This window comes from Clytia hemisphaerica, unplaced genomic scaffold (assembly GCF_902728285.1).
Source record: "Clytia hemisphaerica strain Z4C2 unplaced genomic scaffold, Clytia hemisphaerica genome assembly, whole genome shotgun sequence".
NCBI lineage: Eukaryota > Metazoa > Cnidaria > Hydrozoa > Leptothecata > Clytiidae > Clytia > Clytia hemisphaerica.
In genome coordinates this window covers 1,352,009-1,370,847 of record NW_027104166.1, presented here as the reverse complement: position 1 = coordinate 1,370,847, position 18,839 = coordinate 1,352,009, and the positions used below count along the sequence as shown (strand labels likewise).

At 35.4% G+C, this 18,839-nt stretch overlaps 1 protein-coding gene across 1 annotated transcript; it reads right to left on the bottom strand.

Annotated features, from left to right (window-relative positions):
• Nucleotides 1-76: 76 nt before the first annotated feature.
• LOC136814262 (uncharacterized) lies at nucleotides 77-18,817 on the bottom strand. Its single transcript, XM_067070779.1, has 4 exons — nucleotides 18,666-18,817; nucleotides 6,499-6,624; nucleotides 1,620-1,687; nucleotides 77-494 (listed from the first exon to the last, which is right to left on the bottom strand). The coding sequence occupies exons 1-4, from the start codon at nucleotides 18,769-18,771 to the stop codon at nucleotides 291-293; spliced, it is 504 nt and encodes a 167-aa protein (XP_066926880.1). The 5' UTR covers nucleotides 18,772-18,817; the 3' UTR covers nucleotides 77-290.
• Between the last annotated feature and the right edge of the window lie 22 nt (nucleotides 18,818-18,839).

Genomic DNA, 18,839 nt, shown 5'->3' with positions numbered 1-18,839 from the left:
ACTTGCTTTAGTTGGTATTCAAATAAAAATCCTTTTACTTATCTTAGAGTTTTTAAAAGAATCTGCATGAGAAATCTTTAGCAAAAAAAATTTTTTTTTGAAATTGAACAATAAACTAAAAATAGTAAAATAAATTTTAAGTAGCTTTTTAATTAGTTATATTATAATACATACATCCGTTTCGATCATGGAGAGATCAATTCACTGTTGGTTCTGTTGAAACGGTACAAAATTGACAGTAGCCAATGCAAACTTAAGTCTCACAAAAAAAAGCTACAAAACACGCATTATCAAGAATAAAATTTAGCTAAACTTTCTGGGTTTTTACAAATAATACGTCGAACTTTAGGTCGTTCTTCCACATGAATAAATGTTCTTTCAAAATAAGGTCCTTCACCCCATTTGAACCATTGAGGACGTTCAACAAGCTCTTTGGTTATTGCAACGTTTCCTTCGCGTAACGCAAACAAAGTGTGGTCTTTACCGTAATCAACCTTTTAAAAAAAGCAAGAAAAAAATAATTCATAACTTTTTTGCGAGTGTCGCATAATCAGTTTACCTATGTTTAAAAAAAATCAAATCGTAACTTTCCTAATACATTTTTTGTGGTGTCTTATAATTAAGAATTGGTAAAATTATAGTTCATTATCAAAATTTTCACCAAAATAAGGTGGGAGGTATCACTTTCTAATTCTGTCAGAGATAAGAGTAATATTGCATCCTTCTCACTGATCTTTATAAAGTCTGGACCATCTTTGATCAGAGTATTTAGAAAAGTGGTATCTAATGACAGCACTACTAAATGTGGGTAAATTTTTAATATAATGAAATCTTGGTTTAAAATCACTTTGACCCATATCAGTAGTAGGTAGGGGGCGTACGGTATTTCGGAATTGCGGATATCGACCCTTGCTTCTTCGGAATTTTGGAAATCGGGCAAAATCCCTTCGGTATTTCGGAATTCTGAAATTGTTTCGGTATTGCATAGAATGCACCCCCCCCTGAGCTTAGGGGGGGCTAAACCATTTTTGCTTGATTGGAGGCTGTATTTTTCAAAAAATACTGGGGGCTAGCTTGCTTGGGGGGCTGAGTGTTGTGTAATAGAACTGAAGGCAGAGCTGATAGGTTGAAGATATTTTGAATTATGTTAAAAAACTTTGCTGTAGGGAAGGTTGTATCCCTCTTGAAAAAAGTTTTTAGCCCCCTCCCCCTGAAAAATGCTGGGGACTGGACCTCTCTGCACACTATATATCGGAAATCCATGAATTTTTGCTTCGAAATTTCGGTATGATAAAGTTTTTATCCCCCTTTTTCGGAATTCATACATGAAAAATCAAATTTGATGAAAAATTAGTCAAAACAAGGAAAAATACCCAAAAAAATATCGGTATCGGAATTGCAAGTATTTTTTACGAAATTTCGGAAATTTCGGAAAAATTATTCGGTATTTCGGACATTGCAAACCCCATTAGTGGATACCATTTTCAAAAAACTTTTATTAAACATTGTTTTTGGCCGGGATACTGTAGAGAAGATGGTGCTCAATGTTTATAAAGGTCAGTGATCTTACTTTACAACTATAATTGTTGCATTTCACTTAAAAAAAAGTATATACTAACATTTCTGCCAGGATGCATTCGGAATCCTTTTTGACGAAACAAGATTGCTCCTGGTTGAACTAATTCACCTAAAATATGAAAAAATATGATATCAAGTTGTTTTGAAAAAACAATGGCAAAGAAATATAGCGGGTGTTTCTTTCTTTCAGTCAAATTTCCTCAAGTTCTGTGATATTTAACAAACTTAACCCTTCTCTACTTGAAAGAAAGGGGAAAATAAACTTTTGGTGGGTTAAACCTTGGGCCAAAAGTTACTTTCAGGAATTTGGTCAAAGCGTCAAATATTGACCTATCAAATTTTTATATAAAAACGAAAATAACATTTACCTTTTGCATTATAATAAGCTTTTGTTTGAAATCAAAAACACAAATCATAAACTTAAGTCTCAGAAGGAAAGGAAAATTTCATTGAAATCATTTCAATTTGTTTCTAAAACTAATTATTTCATTAGATTTTGCCTATAGACTTGTAAGTTTCAATATAACGCTAAATTCATCTTAAATTTTTTATCAAATTTTGAATTTCAGATTTAACTTCTTGTTGAGTTGAACTCTCATTCATCAGAAGAGTGCTTGACCAATCGGAATCGATTAATTTCAGATTTAAAGGTTTTGTTTTTAAATAAGAGTGATATCGTTTGCTTACTCGTCGATTTTAATTCGCTTTTTGCTCCGGCCTAGGAGCCTTTAATTCTCTCTTCCGACAACGGTCAAGACATTTTTTTTTGTTTATCTAATCCGATGATCTATTCCGATTTAATAAAAACGGATTATCTGGATTCTGATAATATTGTGATTTGATTGGCCGAAAGTATTTAGAAAAAAATGGCTGCCGAAAGTGGGCTAGCTGACTGTGTAGCGAATGGTTGGCAAACGATATCATACTCCAGGATGCATCGTCTCTTATTTTCCTCCTATTTTCTACTTTCCTATCTTCTATCCTGATTTTCTGTCTTTCTCAAGTGTTTCTAACTGTTTTCTAAGTATTTTTCTGAAATTTGCCCGTACCGGTGAAACAGGTCTCCGACCCCGGCTTTATCTGGCACCCGATGTAGAAATTTTCTTCCGACACGCTAAAGCTCTGAAGGTCGGGAAAATTTTCATTGGCCCGCTCCTTTAGAGCTTTAGCGTGGGCGGCCGCCAATACGCCATCGGAATATCAGATAAACCCCGGCTCGAACCACCAAATGCAAGCAACCTTTGCTTACTAACCCAATGCCTATCCGCTTACGCCAACGAGACACGACAGAAAGCTGTCATTCACAAATACTTATAGCGTGTAATTTACAGACCCTAATTAAGAAAGCTCCCAACCCTACCGGTGCCCCTACAAGGATCCCTACGGGATCCTAAGTTAAGTCACAGGGTACAAATGCCCCTAAGAAGGCCTTCGGCCTTATATTGTGACTCTCGAGCTCCAACCCTAACCCTAACTGATAATAACCGAACCCCCGTCTAGGTCCGCAGATTGAAAAATTTCACTTGCATCCTGGAGTATGATATCGTCTGCCAACCGTGCGAATGGGCAAATCTCAGTGAAAAATTGATCATTTTCATCATTATTCATGATGTTTTGGACATGATTTATGAGAAGTTTGATGCATACTGGTTCTCTAACAATGTGGAAAGACTTTTGGCCATGAATCGTCAGCTGATCGAGTGCTTAAATCTTGCATATGGCTAACTTCTCTTCTTCTAGACACACAAAATCATAAAACTCTAACTTGACAATGAAACTTGCAAACACACAGCCATTGGAATTCAAAAGAAAATACTGAAATTACAACATAACAGTGTAAATTTGAAAACGATCCGAGTAGTTTTTGTGGTGTTATGTGTATGGCTGAAAATGATCCTGTTTTGTGTATTCATCATCATATTACTTCATATTATTGTTGACTGGCGACCCGTTCCTTTTGATTTTTCAAACCCGACACAGATTTTCTACAAACATATCACTATGAGAATTCAATAGAGAATACTAAAACACAATTCCTGTGTAAATTTGAACAAGATTGGAGAAATTTTCACAGTGTTATGGCTGAAAATGATCGTTTTTGGACTTTGTCGTAATTTCTGGCGGCCGGTTCCTTTTGATTTTTCAAACCTGACACAGATTTTTTTAAAACATATCACTATGAGAATTCAGTGAAGGATACTAAAACACAATTCCTGTGTAAGTTTGAACAAGATTGGAGAAATTTTCACAGTGTTATGGCTGAAAATGATCGTTTTTGGACTTTGTCGTATTAATTTCATCGCGTCTGGCGACCGTTCCTTTTGATTTTTCAAACCTGACACAGATTTTTTACAAACATATCACTATGAGAATTCAGTAAAGGATACTAAAACACAATTCCTGTGTAAGTTTGAACAAGATTGGAGAAATTTTCACAGTGTTATGGCTGAAAATGATAGTTTTTGGACTTTGTCGTAATTTCATCGCGGCTGGCGACCGTTCCTTTTGATTTTTCAAACCCGACACAGATTTTTTTAAAACATATCACTATGAGAATTCAGTAAAGGATATTAAAACACAATTCCTGTGTAAATTTTAGCAAGATAGGAGAAATTTTCAGTGTTATAACTGAAAATGATTTTTTTTGGACTTTGTCGTAATTTCATTGGCTTGGGCGACCGTTCCTTTTGAAGATTTTTCAAACCCGAAACAGGTTTTTTCCAAATATACCAATATTTATTACATACACACTATTGTACCATTTTATTTGGATTATCCTACTCTCCTCCACCAAGTATTATCCCAACAGAAAAAATAACGCTTAGCTGAAAGCTGTGGCCTCTAATTTAGGCTATTTTTCTCCCCAAAATTTTATCCGGACAATCAAATCAACGGCGCATCATAGCTTCGCTATTGGCAAGTTTAGAAAAAAATAAATTCATAACAACTTGGAAATATTGACTTCTAAATGTTTTTCTCCTTTAGCTCCAATTTTGAACTTTTTAGTCGAGGATGAGTGGGCGGGGGGGTGGTGTTGGTTCTTGAAGCAAGAAAGTGCATGTGTAATCACTTAGAAGAGCTATCCAGCTGGTTTATTTATTCGCTGCAATAGAATTATTACTTTGCTTTCTGATTATTACTTTGCTTTCTGATCTGTTCTGATTAGTAGTTTGTGGGCAACGTTCTAACACAACTAACTCAACAAACTCATCTTTCACATCTTTTAATCTCTAAGCCGGAGCTTCCAGCGCAGCTGGTTTATTCACATTGGATTGACACGGATGTGAAGCAAGGTTGGTCAGAAAGAGGAATAGAAAAACGTTTTTTTTGCTTATATCGGCATAATATAACACTGTCCTGATATGAAACGGGAACACTTATGTAAAAATAAAACCTTTAAGAATCTCAAAATATATTCTCGCTGTTGTATTTTTATAAACTAATGTATACAGGACGGATTTGAGCTGCCTTGATTTTTTTTCTAAAAAAAGTATAACCAAAGTGAAATAAAAACAGAATTTGACTGACTATGTTTCAAACTGTTTTTGGAGCTAGGAAATTCAAACTCATATAGCCCAAACCATGCTATTCATTTCTCCACCAGTATATGGAGTATAGAAATGGAAGCCGCACAGATCTCCAGGCTATGGGAATCCTAATAAATGAAAATAATTAACAAAACTAGGAGACAATGTCGATAAAAATTTTGACCAATCAAAAATTTAAGTTTATCTTTCCCTTTTTCAATGTGACAAAGTTTCCTCAACTTAAGAGTTCAAAGAAAACAATCTTTTCTTTGCCGCGCACCCAGTCAGTAGTTTGTATCACACAAACTAATGTATATTCTTCTTTAGCAGAAAAAATTAAATTCAATTGTCATTCTCATTGGGAAGAAAAGAATATCTCTTACAAGCTAAATGCTAAACTATTAAAAGAAAGCAATGTCTTATTCCCATTGTTACTTAAATTCTGTCTCAAAATAATTTGCTTTTGATCGACAAAATTGATATCTTTTGATTGAATGAATATTTTTGATAAATTTTTTGACAGTGATGGTGATCTATACAGGTACGAGCCGGGAAGTATCTTATCCATTTGGTGGACTAACTTTCTTGGGGTTTTTCTTGTTCCTTATGGTAATAAGAATATTTTAAGCTTCTGGGCCACCTGGATTTCTCACCTGGGTATCCATAATGGCGGATTTTTGGTCATGTGACCCCCGTAGAGGTCTGAAAACTTTCCTATCTCGAGATATGAACCACTTTCGTTTTCTCAATTCTGGCTGCAGTTGTAGGCGGGCTTTCATGGAGTGAGGCAATTCTTTTAGTCATATCTCAAGAAATATGCCTTTAAACATATCAAAACTTTATGTGGCCCTAGAAAAGGCATCAAAAATTGTTTGTGCAAATTTTCAATAAGTTCGCAGTAAAAATGTGTATTTTACAGACCAGAGTAAAATTTCCTTACAGTCGAAAAAAGATCTTTTTTTCTCAAAATTGGCCTTTTTGTCTGAAATGAATGAGTGAAATGTTTCCCAATAGGGTTTAGAGCCAATCACTTCTTCGTAATCTCACTCAGAAGGGTACTTAGCAACAATCTAAGATTGAAGAATTACTTTTGTGAAAATGGTAATTATACCACATTTCTACAAGAAATTGATTTTTTTCTTCTTCATTTTTCATTTTCATTTTCCTTTTTTTTTTCAAATTATTTTTACTTGATAATATTCAACTCACGAATATCTTTTTAACGAGCACAAAGTCGCAACTTGATTCGAATTCTATCAAAAGTTACAGCCATTTTTGTCTCCAGCTGCAAATTATTTTGAGACAGACTTTAGATAGTTAGGTTATATTCCCTAGGCGAATAATTCTTTCTATGGTATATTGTACAAAAAAAATTTCTTTTTTAAATAATTACCTTGATCAACTTTTGGTCCATAGCGTTTGCCTTTTCTTTTACGGTTATGATTTTGCCTTTTAACCGATCCTCCTGCTTTCTTTGTTGCATTCCTTGTTTGTGATATGAGAGGTAAGTTTCCACCTACTGTAAAAAAGTAATTTCAAATATAGTTTTATACAATCATTAGATAAATATGTTTATGGAGTAACTTAGTCAGGGGGGGGGGTACAGCCACAGGGTACTAACCCATAGCCGGGTGGTGGTGTCTAATTTGGAAATTCAAAAAAGTTAGTACCCGGTACCAATTTTAGGGTGGGGTGAGTATCATTTCAATTTTTCTTCAAGTACTCAGGCCCTGAATATGGTATATTTGTTTAATTTTTTGTTTTCAACTTTCAGGATTTTGATGAGGATTTCCTTGTTATGGCTTACAGTATCTGACAGTATTGAAAAGTTCCCCCTTCCAATTGAAGGTATTTCCCTGCTTATCAAGTATGTAGGGAAGTTTGGAGGTTGTTAGTTTCAATAGTTTTCAGAAAAAAGAACTGTTATGCTTCTATCAATAAAGAATTATTTTATTCAAATTCATGGGTACTTTCCCTACTTTCTAAGAGGAGAATTTTATGACTAAGTTATACAAATATTGAAATAGCTAATGTAAAGAAAGCTATTGTTCAAAATCAGTATTGTTTTAATTAGTGAGAAGGATAGTTCGTCTTTGATATCTCAAGTTAGAACGAGGTATATGTTTGTCATTGCCTTCTGATGAAAAGAATTACAAGCTGTTGCATCCAAAGTGATACAATCTGTCTTTTAAACAATAAAATTCTTATCCAAACTGATGATTCTTACAGCCTGGTTTTTGTTAGAGGGGTTAGTTTACACGTTGTTTTTTTTATAAGGAACCTTAACTTTGCTCTGAGCCTGGAGTTCCTTATTTTTACAGAGAATTTCAGCCTCAAAGTTCCTTATCGAGTTCCTTATTTACATAGCTGCTACGTTTGGATTCGCAAAAATTCCTTATTTTTTGGACCATTTTCAGCCTCGAGTTCCTTATAAACGTGTTCCTTATAAAAAAAACGTGTATTTTAGCTTATTGCAGTTTATATTATACCCTATAGCTTATTTCTGTTTATATTTGTTTGTTTGTTTGTTTGTCTGTTTATGACAATTAAGACGGAGGCAGGTCAACTAAATAAAGCCGACCAGAGCCAACAATGCAACTTTTTTCTATTTCAACTTCTTTCATAAGATTGACACAGTTTTGAATAATTTGAATAAATTACCAATCTATTGAAGAAAAAAATAAGGAAATCCATCCAATCCAAGCTTTCATACTATTCTTCAATTTTTATCAACTTGATTTTTACTTCTTCTGATAGATATATACTTTTATTGCCGTTATTACAGCTATATAATATTTTACTTTGCCAAGGAATTTTGGTGGTACCTAAGACAATTTTTCTTAAAAATCAGGTTAGTACCCTATGGGTTAGTACCCTGCGGATGTACCCCCCCCTGACTTAGTCAGTATTTTAGGCTAGCTCACGCATCTCTTTTCTGAAATAAAAATCCTCAGACATGGTGTCATCCCCCCCCCCACTTTAAGTGGGGGTACCTAAAAAAAAGAGGTGTTAAAAAAGCCAGGTACCTGGAAGTATTCCCACTTTCAGGGGGCACCTGATATGTTTGGGGGGACCTGTAATCTCGTCAGTGAGGGTGGGGGCTGTTTTTTCTGTGTGAGATATTTTTCTTAACTTTACTCAATTTCTCAATTTTCAACCAAACCCTTCGTTTTTACTACTTTTTCTTTCTTGTGTCCTTTACATTTTACAGTAACCCCAGTGAAGGAGATTAAAATTCAACGATTTTTTTGTTTTTGTTTTTTTTTATAAATAGAAATTTGTAGTTTGCCCACGGACGTGGAGTGGTTTAATTTGAATAAATAAATAAATAAATAAATAATGATATTGCATTTTTGCTGACCAAGCGTTTCTATCATAACAAACATGGTAGCTTGAAGTTGTTATATTTTTTTATAACTTGCGAAAATCTTTTGGATGCAGTTCCATATACGTTATTTGATTGTATGTAATTTAGTATATTTTTTAATTTGTTTTCATATTAATAATTTTCACCTATTTTGGATATTTGTTTCTTCACATGGATTTGTGGGAAAAGACATGTCTTACTCTTGTGTGTTCTTTGAATACTTTCAGCAACTGACACAAAATTATCATTACAGAGAATAGAATGCAAAAAAAAGAAATTCTTCTAATCGGCTACGTAATAAAAGGGGGTACCTAAAAAACATAATTTAATGGGGGTACCAAATCCTGGGGGCTACCTAAGAATCCAAACAACTTTGGGGGTACCTAAATCGTTGGGGGTACCTAATTTTATTGGGGGTACCTGAAGCCTGGAGGACCCTATTTTTTTTTTTTTTTTTTTTTTTTCTTTATTGAAACAAAGACACGTGTACACTACGAACATATATTACAAAACATTACTTAAACATAGAATATAGCCCCTCCCCCCGCTAGGAACTAACGTTATATCGCCAGAGGTACTAGACTATGTAAAAAATAAATAAATAAGTAAATAAAGAAAATAAAAAGAAAAAATCTTGGAGAAGGAAGCTACAGTTGTTAGGTAAAAGCCTAAAATAAAGCACCGCTAAACCTTCCAGTTTCGTTAAGAAATTCAACAACAGAACAAAGAATAGATTTATTTAGATTTGCGCCCAATCAGTTATCCTGGAGAGATCTCTGTTAAGTACATCAAGGCTCAAGAGTTGATCAATCACAAGAGAGAATAAAGAGGTATCGTCAGCAAAGATCTTGGGTTTTGACTCAAGGTTTTCTGGAAGATCATTAATATAAATTAAGAAGAACAATGGACCAAGAATCGAGCCTTGAGGTACCCCTGCATTGATTCGCTTCCACTCAGATGTTTTCCCATTCAACACAACTCTCTGATGCCTATCGTCAAGAAAGCTGCGAATTAAGGAAAGTAACGGTCCAGTCACCCCATAAGATTTGAGTTTAAAGAGTAAGCCATCGTGCCACACCCGATCGAATGCCTTTGAAATGTCTAAAAACACCCCCCTGGTATCTAGAGAAGGATCTTTGTCAAACCCTGTATAAATATCATGCGTTATGGATAACAACTGAGAAATGCAGGAATCCCCCTCCCGAAAACCAGACTGACAAGGAGAAAATAAGTTGTTATTTTCAAAATATCTGTAAAGTGTATCATAAATACACTTTTCATATATTTTTTCCAAACACAGGAAGAAGAGACACTGGTCTGTAGTTTTTGGCTATGCTCCTGTCTCCCTTTTTATAGACAGGAACCACGTTTCCTTTCTTCCACTGTGATGGGAAGATGCCAGAGTTGATAGAAAGATTGAATATACTAAGCAAAGGTTTTACTAGAGACTTACCACAGATTCTGACCATACGAGTAGAAATATTATCCCACCCATGGGCCTTGTTAACATTCAAAGAATTAATAATAGACTCGATTTTTTCTTCTTCAAATACAAGATTATCGAGTCTGGAGTTAGTAAGAAATTGTTCAGGTGGCAAAACACTGCCAGTATCGATAAGTGAGCATTGGTTTGAAAAAAAAGAGTTGAAAATATCGGCCTTCTCAGAAATATCGCTTACAAGGACGTTTCTTTCATTTCGAATAGGTGGAATTTTCGGGGTTTTACGTACGTTCAGAAACTGCTTCAGAGTAGAACAGTATTTCTTACTTCCTATGTTTGGATCATTTAAAGAGTTGCCAAGACGAGAAAAATAGTTATCCTTGGCAGTCTTGACCTATTTTTGAGTTAGATGGGTGATCACATCTGAGCAACTCATAATTTTCTATCTTCAACCTCGAATCATCGCTCTCGATAGAAGAATCGAGAAACGACTCACCAACGCAGAAGATATCAAACTTGTGAGCACTCAGAAAGGCAGTAATTTGAGCAATCTTTGAAAATTTATTAACCCAAACGCTGTTTAGATTCCAATGAGAAATTGATAAGGTGTTATCTTTCTCTCTCGGCCCCGGGTTAGACTCAATATCTCCTGCCAAAAGGAGAAGGCTAAGCTGAAAAAGTGTATAAAAATATTGTAACCAGAAAAGATGGAAACGATAGGGGAGAAGATTTGGTAACCCCCAAAACATAAGATTAATACATAGACTCAGGCTTACTCTCCCGAAAAGATATTTGCAAGAGTTAAAATTTCCAACGCACGCTCTATACTGCTGTAGACTTATTCCCATATCAAGCCATCCGGTTCGACAAATCCAAAACCAAAACAAACCTTACAGATGTAGCTCCAACATACACATAAAATAGTAAAAAAGATACGACAAGACATTATAGAAAAAAAAGAGTTGATAAAAAGTAATTAGGTAGAAAATACTCGAACACAAATGTAATGGTAATCACACCCGTAATCAAAGTGCAGGTGATAAAAAGACAAAAGAAAAGCAATTAATAATCACTTTCAGTGTAGAAAAAGGGCATTATATAAAATGCAAAAACGGCAGATGGTTTAAAAAATGTTATAAGGGAAAAAAATAGAGTTTGACGAAAAACAAAACAAAAACACAACAGAAAAAAAACTCTATGTTTTCAAGATTATGTCAGATTATGTCACCAAAGATACATAGATGCTATACATCAAGGGTGTTGACAATGACAAAAGAAGGACTACTCTGTACGCAAAATCATATCTTTGAACGTGTGAATGTTGTCGAAGAACTTGTACTGGGAGGATTTCAATTTCGCAACCACATTGCAGTTGATGTCTCCAAATACGTACTCAACGTTACAATCTCTCGTGATCAACTCTCTGGCCTCATCCAACAATTTGAGACGCTGTTTCGTCAAATCCAAATAAACTTTTATATTTTTGTTCGTAGCATTTTTCCTATTTTTGTAGATACTTGTTCGTTTATTGAAGGAGTAAAATTTAACAATCATAGTTTTACGATCTTTTCCCACACGATGGGCCCTGTCAATGTCACTTGCCTCTAAGTTGATATTCAAATCCTTACAAACCTCAGTCACCTTAGTCACACAATCTGCACTTGACTCGTTTACATCTTTTGGAATTCCATTGATCCTCAGGCAGCTTCTGCGTGAATATTGCTCCTGAGCATCATTTTGCTTTGTTAAAAAGTTTACTGAACTGTTTAGTACTGCGTTTTTATCCTGAAGGATCTGTAAATTTTCCTCTAAGTATAGAATTCTCTCTTCGTGGTTAGTAGATTCCTTTTCTAAAGAGGCAATCTTTGCATCCTGGTATACAATTTTGTCATTTAAAGTTTGGAATAGATCCCTGATTTCAGCTAAATCATCCTTCGAAGCAACAGTTTCAAGTTTTTTGTCAATGGCTTCAAACATTTTTGTAACTTCAGTAGAACTCCTTGTCTTTGCTTGACTCATATTACCAAAACCAATCAATACAACAAGCCAAATAACAAATAAAAAAAACCATAAGAATATTAGCCAGCCAAAAGATTAAGCCATAAAATTCAAAACGCCCCTTTTTCCTTGACACGTCAGTTATCCGAGAGCATGACCGTTCACTACGAGAGCATTCCTCGACTAGTTTCCATTCCTCGACTAGTTTCAAGGAGGACCCTATGTCAGATCACCCTCTAAAACAAAATATTTTCCCTATGAGAGAGTCTTTCTAAAAAACGATACTATTGTATTTTAAATTATCTAATCTGCTTAAAATTGAGAATGTCCTTAGAAATAGTGATGTTTTCTAAGTCTAAGAAAAGGACTTCTTTAAGTGAAATATTATTGTCCAGCAAAATAAATTTGTCTATTGTGTATATTATTACATGAAAGCAAGACAATTGAGTTACTAAATTAGTCATATTTAGAAATTTAATTTCAATGCAATACTTTCATTAATGACACATAAAAATTATCGACATAAATATTCTTAATATTCCTATAAATTTCAAGCAATAAGATTGCCACATAATTTTTGGAGTTGATGGTTTTTCAGCACCTTGCACGAATATTGATCTTATAAATGTCACCCTATCAATGCCTTCTTTATTTGTTTCAATTGGTGGTTCTTCTAAGATTTCTTATCTTTAGTTCTCAGACAAAAATGGGAATTTGATGCAAGAATAAGATTGCCAAAAAAAATCTTTTTGATTGGATAAAAGTGCAGCTCAAATCTCCAGCATCAAAACAATGATAAGAAAAATTTACGCACACTTTTATTTTAAAATACTTATGCATTAAGGTGTCATAGTTTTAATGCTGGATTTTCTGATTATCCAAAAGGTCTTTTCGATTGGATGTTACTTTTTAAACAATCGCACTGCACTTTTTTAGATTGGACAAAATAAAGCAATTCACTCATTTTCCACAGGGGAATTTTTATTTTTTCTTCTGTTTTTTCATGTTTGCCAATCCACAGAGTCTTTATTTATAAATCAAGAAAGTTCATGAAACCTGCTAAAAAAGACTGGTGACTTTTGCCCAGCTTTTCTATTTGGTCTCTCATTGTTTTCTTTTGTTGATTGCAATTGCACCGTTGGTAATGCAAACATACAATTCTGCATAAGATGCCTGATTGTAATTTCTTAGCGCTTAATTTGTATTTTTATCGGTCGTTAAAATGTCAAACGTAACATTTTCGCCACCCATTATAGAATCAAGAAGGAATCACATTCAGTCAGGTCCTATAACAACCCATGGGCCACTTGGTGATTTTGAACTTAAAAAGTCCCCAACTGGCTTGTGCATGTTTGGGGCATGTTTGGGGCAAATCTAGAATTTGGTGGCCCAACTTTGGCTTTGACATATGTTTGGGCCAAAAGCATGTTTTTATATTTTGGCCTGAATATGACCTGAAAATGTTTGGGATATGTTCAGGCTATACCAGTTGTGTCCTACATATAAAACAAAACCAGACTGTAGATCTAGCATACACTTACCTAATTGCCAACAATGCTTAATTTCGGACACCTTACCTACAACTCTAACTAGCCAGTCAAAGAAGTTGTTTTTGCTTTTAAAATGTGCACTTCTAGGTTACCATCATGATTGGATAGCTTTCCCTGTTAACCTAGGGCTATCTTTATGCGGCGTCACCAGCAAGGTGGCCCTTGTTATTTATCTTTAATTATCTCTACCATCACGTGGGATAAATTTGTCGTTGTTTTTGCTACAGTATATGGCCCTCAAAACGGAGACAGCCCCCAAAACGGAGGTTAGGGACCTTAAGCAACTAGGACGGCGGTTGTAGTGAGAACTGTAGCATCCAACAATAACAAATCCCTTTTGGATCAACATTTGAATCACAAAAAGATTTCATTCTTTTCATATACTTTTCTCATGAGAATACTTAGATTTACTTGGGTAATTACTGGACGTTTCAAAATAACAAGGCGACTACAAAAACATGTTTCCACGTTCTCTCTAAGAGGAAGGCGGTAATAAAAGAGTACAATAATAATTAATCATTTAAATCACTCGGGAGATAAAAGATTATCTTTCACCAAAGTTTGCTTTTGTTAAAGTCCATTCACATGCTATTAAACCATAGTAAAATCGAATAAAATTTACCATTAGATTTTAATATTTTCTCCACGTACTCCCTCAAGTCGCCGTCCTAGTTGCTTAAGGTCCCTGTTTTGCCTGATGGGGGGCACTGACCTTGACGACCGACGGGGACGTGCCGCTGGAGTTTCAAAAGCAGATCCTGTCAGAAATGAAATTTGATGAAAAATAGACCCTGTCAGAAGAAAAATTCGATGAAAAACCTACCCTGTCAGATTCTACTGTGAAAAACCTATACCCTGTCAGATTCTACCCTGAAAAACCTACCCTGTCAGATTCTATGTTAAAAACCTACTCTTTATACACGTTTTTCGCGTTTTTCGTAAAGTATAACGTGATATCAACATTTCCAGGCTAAAAAACTACAGCATTGAATAAACATTAAACCTCAATACCTGGAAAACCGACCAAAAGAATCGACGACGAGAGTTATGAAATTACAAAGTAAACATATCTTTAATATTATTCAAAATCATCACTCTCTACCTCCACAAAATGTGTTTCAAAGATAGAAAGGTCATACAATATTATAGATGTACAAGAACAAATAGAACGCTAAAGTTTCAAAAAACGTAATAATGAACTTAGATAAATTTCAGATATCCGTTTCCAGGATTACCGTAGGATCACATAAGATTCCGATTCCCGCTCTAGAATTACTGGCACTTTTCCGGGATCATTCCTCTAGTTTTCCCGGACATACTGGCAGAAAAAAGTGAATTAATCCAAGCTGGCAAATCATAAAACGCAAAAAGGAAGTAATGTTTTGATTATTTTTATAATCTGCCAACTTGTTTCATTGTTTTCAACTAGTCGGAACTAACTATCATCTGTTTTCAAGTGGCAAGTGGAATGTTATATTTATATTTATATTTCTATCTGGTTGAGTTGCAGGAGGCTTTTGAGGCCTATTCTCGCAACACTTACTAATGAGCGTCCCGTCAGCACCTTGAACTGACTACCCAACTCCCCTCACATGGCATGGGCTGACCCGGGCGAAGGAAAGTTCACTTGCCAAGTGAACTGCCGTGAGTGGGAATCGAACCCTGGCCGCCTGCACAGAAGCCAAGGTCGACTACCACTATACTACGGCACCTGGAATCAACAGCAGGAATCGGAATCTTATTTGATCCTACGGTAAGGGTCTCAAAATCAGAACTGTTTAAGTCTAGGTTTGAAAGGACTATTTTGCAAGTACCGGGTGTCTCTGAAAAAACTTCCCCCTGTTTGATTCAAAATTGCGAAAAAGTGAAAAAATATATCAGCTTGTTTTTTCGAAATCGTTTAGAGGAGGGTTTAACTTAAATTTTGGTATATCAAACTTTAAAATTGCTTCATTAGACCAAAAGAGTAAAAAATTTTTTTTAAAAAGAGCAAAAAAAGACGAAAAAACAGGGTATCAAATCTTTTGTTAGCAAAAAAGAAACTAAAAATTTCTCTTCTCCACTCAAATAGACTCGCTAAGCTTTGGAAATTTTTGGAAAATTTTTGATAAAAGTTTGTTGCTTGTTTAAACTTCATGCTCATTAATGAATCCAAAAGGAGCTCTAAATTGGGAATAAAAATCATTAAAAACGAATAATAAAACAAAAAAGATGCACAGAAGTTCAAAAGTAAAACTTTACTGTCAATAAAGTACAGTGTTTTCTTGTCTAATTTAATACCCTGTTTTTTCGTCTTTTTGCACTCTTTTTGAAAACAATTTTTTTACTCTTTTTGTCATAACTTTTGATCTAATGAAGCAATTTTGAAGTTTGATATACCAAAATTTAAGTTAAACCCTCCTCTAAACGATTTCGAAAAAATCAAGCTAATATATTTTTTTACTTTTTCGCAAATTTGAATCAAACAGGGGGAAGTTTTTTCAGAGACACCCGGTATAAGCTTTAAAACAACGCTTTTACAAAGAGGACGAGAGGATGTCAACGAGACTAATACAGAAGAGTCGAGAGTATTGTTCTGTTCTACAGCTGTTCTAAGCCTACAGCAGAATGTCTCAACGATATTGGAAGAAACAAAACATAACAGTTGAAATAAAAAATCTGAATCAAAATCTACAATAAAGTCTTGCAACATCTAGTAAAATCTGTTTGCCCCTCGCAGGGGTCTGCTCACCGCCATGTCAAAACGATTTGCAAAAGAACTCTACTTTGCAAAAACGGCAAAAACAGACCCTGTCAGACACACATCATGAAATTGCGCCCCTGTCAGGATTTTGCGATATTAGATACCCTGTCAGTAATTCTGCAACATTGAAAAAGGTACCCTGACCAGCGGCCCGTCCCCGTACCTATTTTTGCCTAAGTGCCCCCCCCCGGGTGTTGCCTTATGTGAGCTATGTTTGTACTTTAAAACCTGGGAAAGCTTCAGATTCAATCCTAACAAACACATTTCTCTTGAGCCCAAAAAAAGAAAAATACCAAAATGTCATTTTTAACATGCCTAATTCTTTTCTTCCTTTTTTTCTAAAATTAGTTTCGAAAACGCTTTTTTTGGACTAAAACAGTCACAAGTCAAACAAAATTGGAAATTAACCCCGAAAAACTGGCCAACTCTGCTCTGGAAAAAATAAACATATACCAACATACCAACTCAGTAATTCAAAGTTTTTCAGAAAATTCGAAATATTTCACGATAAAATTAACATAAGAGACTGCTAGTATTTTGCACGGGATTTTGGATTTGTGTGGTATGTTTAGAATTAGGGTGTTATTAAGGCTTAGACCCTGTCTCTTTTGGGGTTTTTATTTTGCTAGCAGCTTGCGAATTGAGGTGGGGTCTATATCGTTTCGCAACCCTATACAATACGAGGGAGACCCCCCTTGGAGAAAAAATGAAATCACGTCAAAAATCCTCCTGGAAAAGTTGGAGAATTAGCCTAAACAATCTCTATCCAGACGATCTCAATCGAACAGAATCGACGATCGAACCATTTAAACCAAATCGAACGCAATCGACCGATTGAAATTAGATTGTCGGACGCAATCGAATCTCAATCGAATATTACTGCAATTTTCAGATTCGATTGATATTCGATTGCGTTCGATTGATGTTCGATTGCGTTCGATTGCGTTCGATCCTCGATTCATTGACCCCCAGATTGTTCATTGCGTAATTTCTACGGGAAATCGAAAGTAAATTCATTCAGCTTGTAGTTTTTGAGAGCTTGGATGTTGGGAAGCTGCAAGAATAAAGCCAGACGATCTCAATCGAACGGAATCGATGATCGAACCAGTCGAACACAACAATCGAACCAATCGAATATTAACCCAGAATTTTGACTTTCGATTGAGATTCGATTGCGTTCGACAATCGAATTTCAATCGGTCGATTGCGTTCGATTTGGTTCGACTGTTCGATGGTGTCGTTCGATTCGATTCTGTTCGATTGAGATCGTCTCACGTCTGGCTCTATCAGTTACATCAAAATGCCTCGAAAATGTCAATATGAAAATTGCGTAATCAGAGAACGTATGTCTCGCTCATTATAAAAAGGCCGAGACAAACTTTCAATAATTGGATTGTAACATCGAGTTAAGTCTCTTTTGTTACGTCACCAGGGTGTAAATAAAACAGACCTTGATACATTTATCGTTCCTTTCAACTTGACGATTTGTTTAAAACTCAGCCTCCTAAATATTTGGGGTAGGTAAAATATGTACAAAGAAATTCATATTTTTCCAACCCGGCCAATCTTTAAAAAAGAAGCGAACAATAAAATGTAATTACCCTTTCCAAATAAACCTCTTCGGTGGCGAGCGTAGTCTACTCTGACGACCCTCGACATGGCCCGAGAATTCTCGGGCCAAAACTTTTATTGGAATTCGCGTAAAGCCCGAGTATGGCCCGAGCTGGGCCACGCACGGGCCACACTATATTTGCTAGTAAACTGGTCCTGGTTTTAAACTGAAGCGTGTCCACGGGAAGCTCAAACTAAACTATAAACAAAACAGACAAATCTTATTTTGTACTTATTTTGTTTGACTGGACATGCTGAATCAATTTAACATTTAACATGGCCCGAACATGGCCCGAATGACTCGGGTCATGTTCTAGCCAAAAGAATTGATAGGGTCTCTTGGCCCGAGCATGATGGCCCGAAGAGGCCCGAGAATTCCCGGGCCATGTCGAGGGTCGTCTACTCTGACGTAATTGTAAAAAAATTTATGTAATGGGAGTTTGACATAGTAATGTAATGTTGTTTGGGGAATTATGAAGTTCTCTGGAATTCCGATTGCATTTATTCAGGTTGATTTTTTATGACTTCTAATGGTACTTTTTCTAACGAGTTTGATTACTCTATTCTCACACTTATGTCTTTTTTTTTTCGCGTCCTTTTTTCGTGATTACTTTTATTTATATTTTTAAAGACAGGTAATAAGGCATATTGATGTAACTGTCTATCTAGTTTGTTTTTGTATGACTTTTCTGGGTTCAAAGACGTTCGGGTCGCTAACTAGACCGGTCGCCAACTGGGGCAGGGGACTATCTATAATAATTTAAGTAGTAACAAAACATACATGTTCGTTCTCCCTACACATATACATATACACGGCCCAAAAGTATTTATAGGGAATAAAGGAACTTACCCAAGGTAGTAGACAGTAAAGGAGTGGTTGTTGACGAAAATATTCGGCACTTGCAGGCAGCTTTTGTAAAAAATATTGACCATGCTGTTGCTGCAACGGCCGCCATTTTGAAATCCTACAATACTTTACCGGAACCGACAAAAACGTAAACAAACATTTTCTATCCAACCTTTC

What these genes read in the sequence shown, in the direction of transcription:
- LOC136814262 (XM_067070779.1), bottom strand. Translation starts at nt 18,771, where the DNA reads ATGGCGGCCGTTGCAGCAACAGCATGGTCAATATTTTTTACAAAAGCT. An exon ending in TTTACTGTCTACTACCTTGG is followed by an intron (nt 6,625 to 18,665) that starts GTAAGTTCCTTT and finishes ACTTTTTTACAG; the next exon opens with TAGGTGGAAACTTACCTCTC. An exon ending in TGGACCAAAAGTTGATCAAG is followed by an intron (nt 1,688 to 6,498) that starts GTAATTATTTAA and finishes TTCATATTTTAG; the next exon opens with GTGAATTAGTTCAACCAGGA.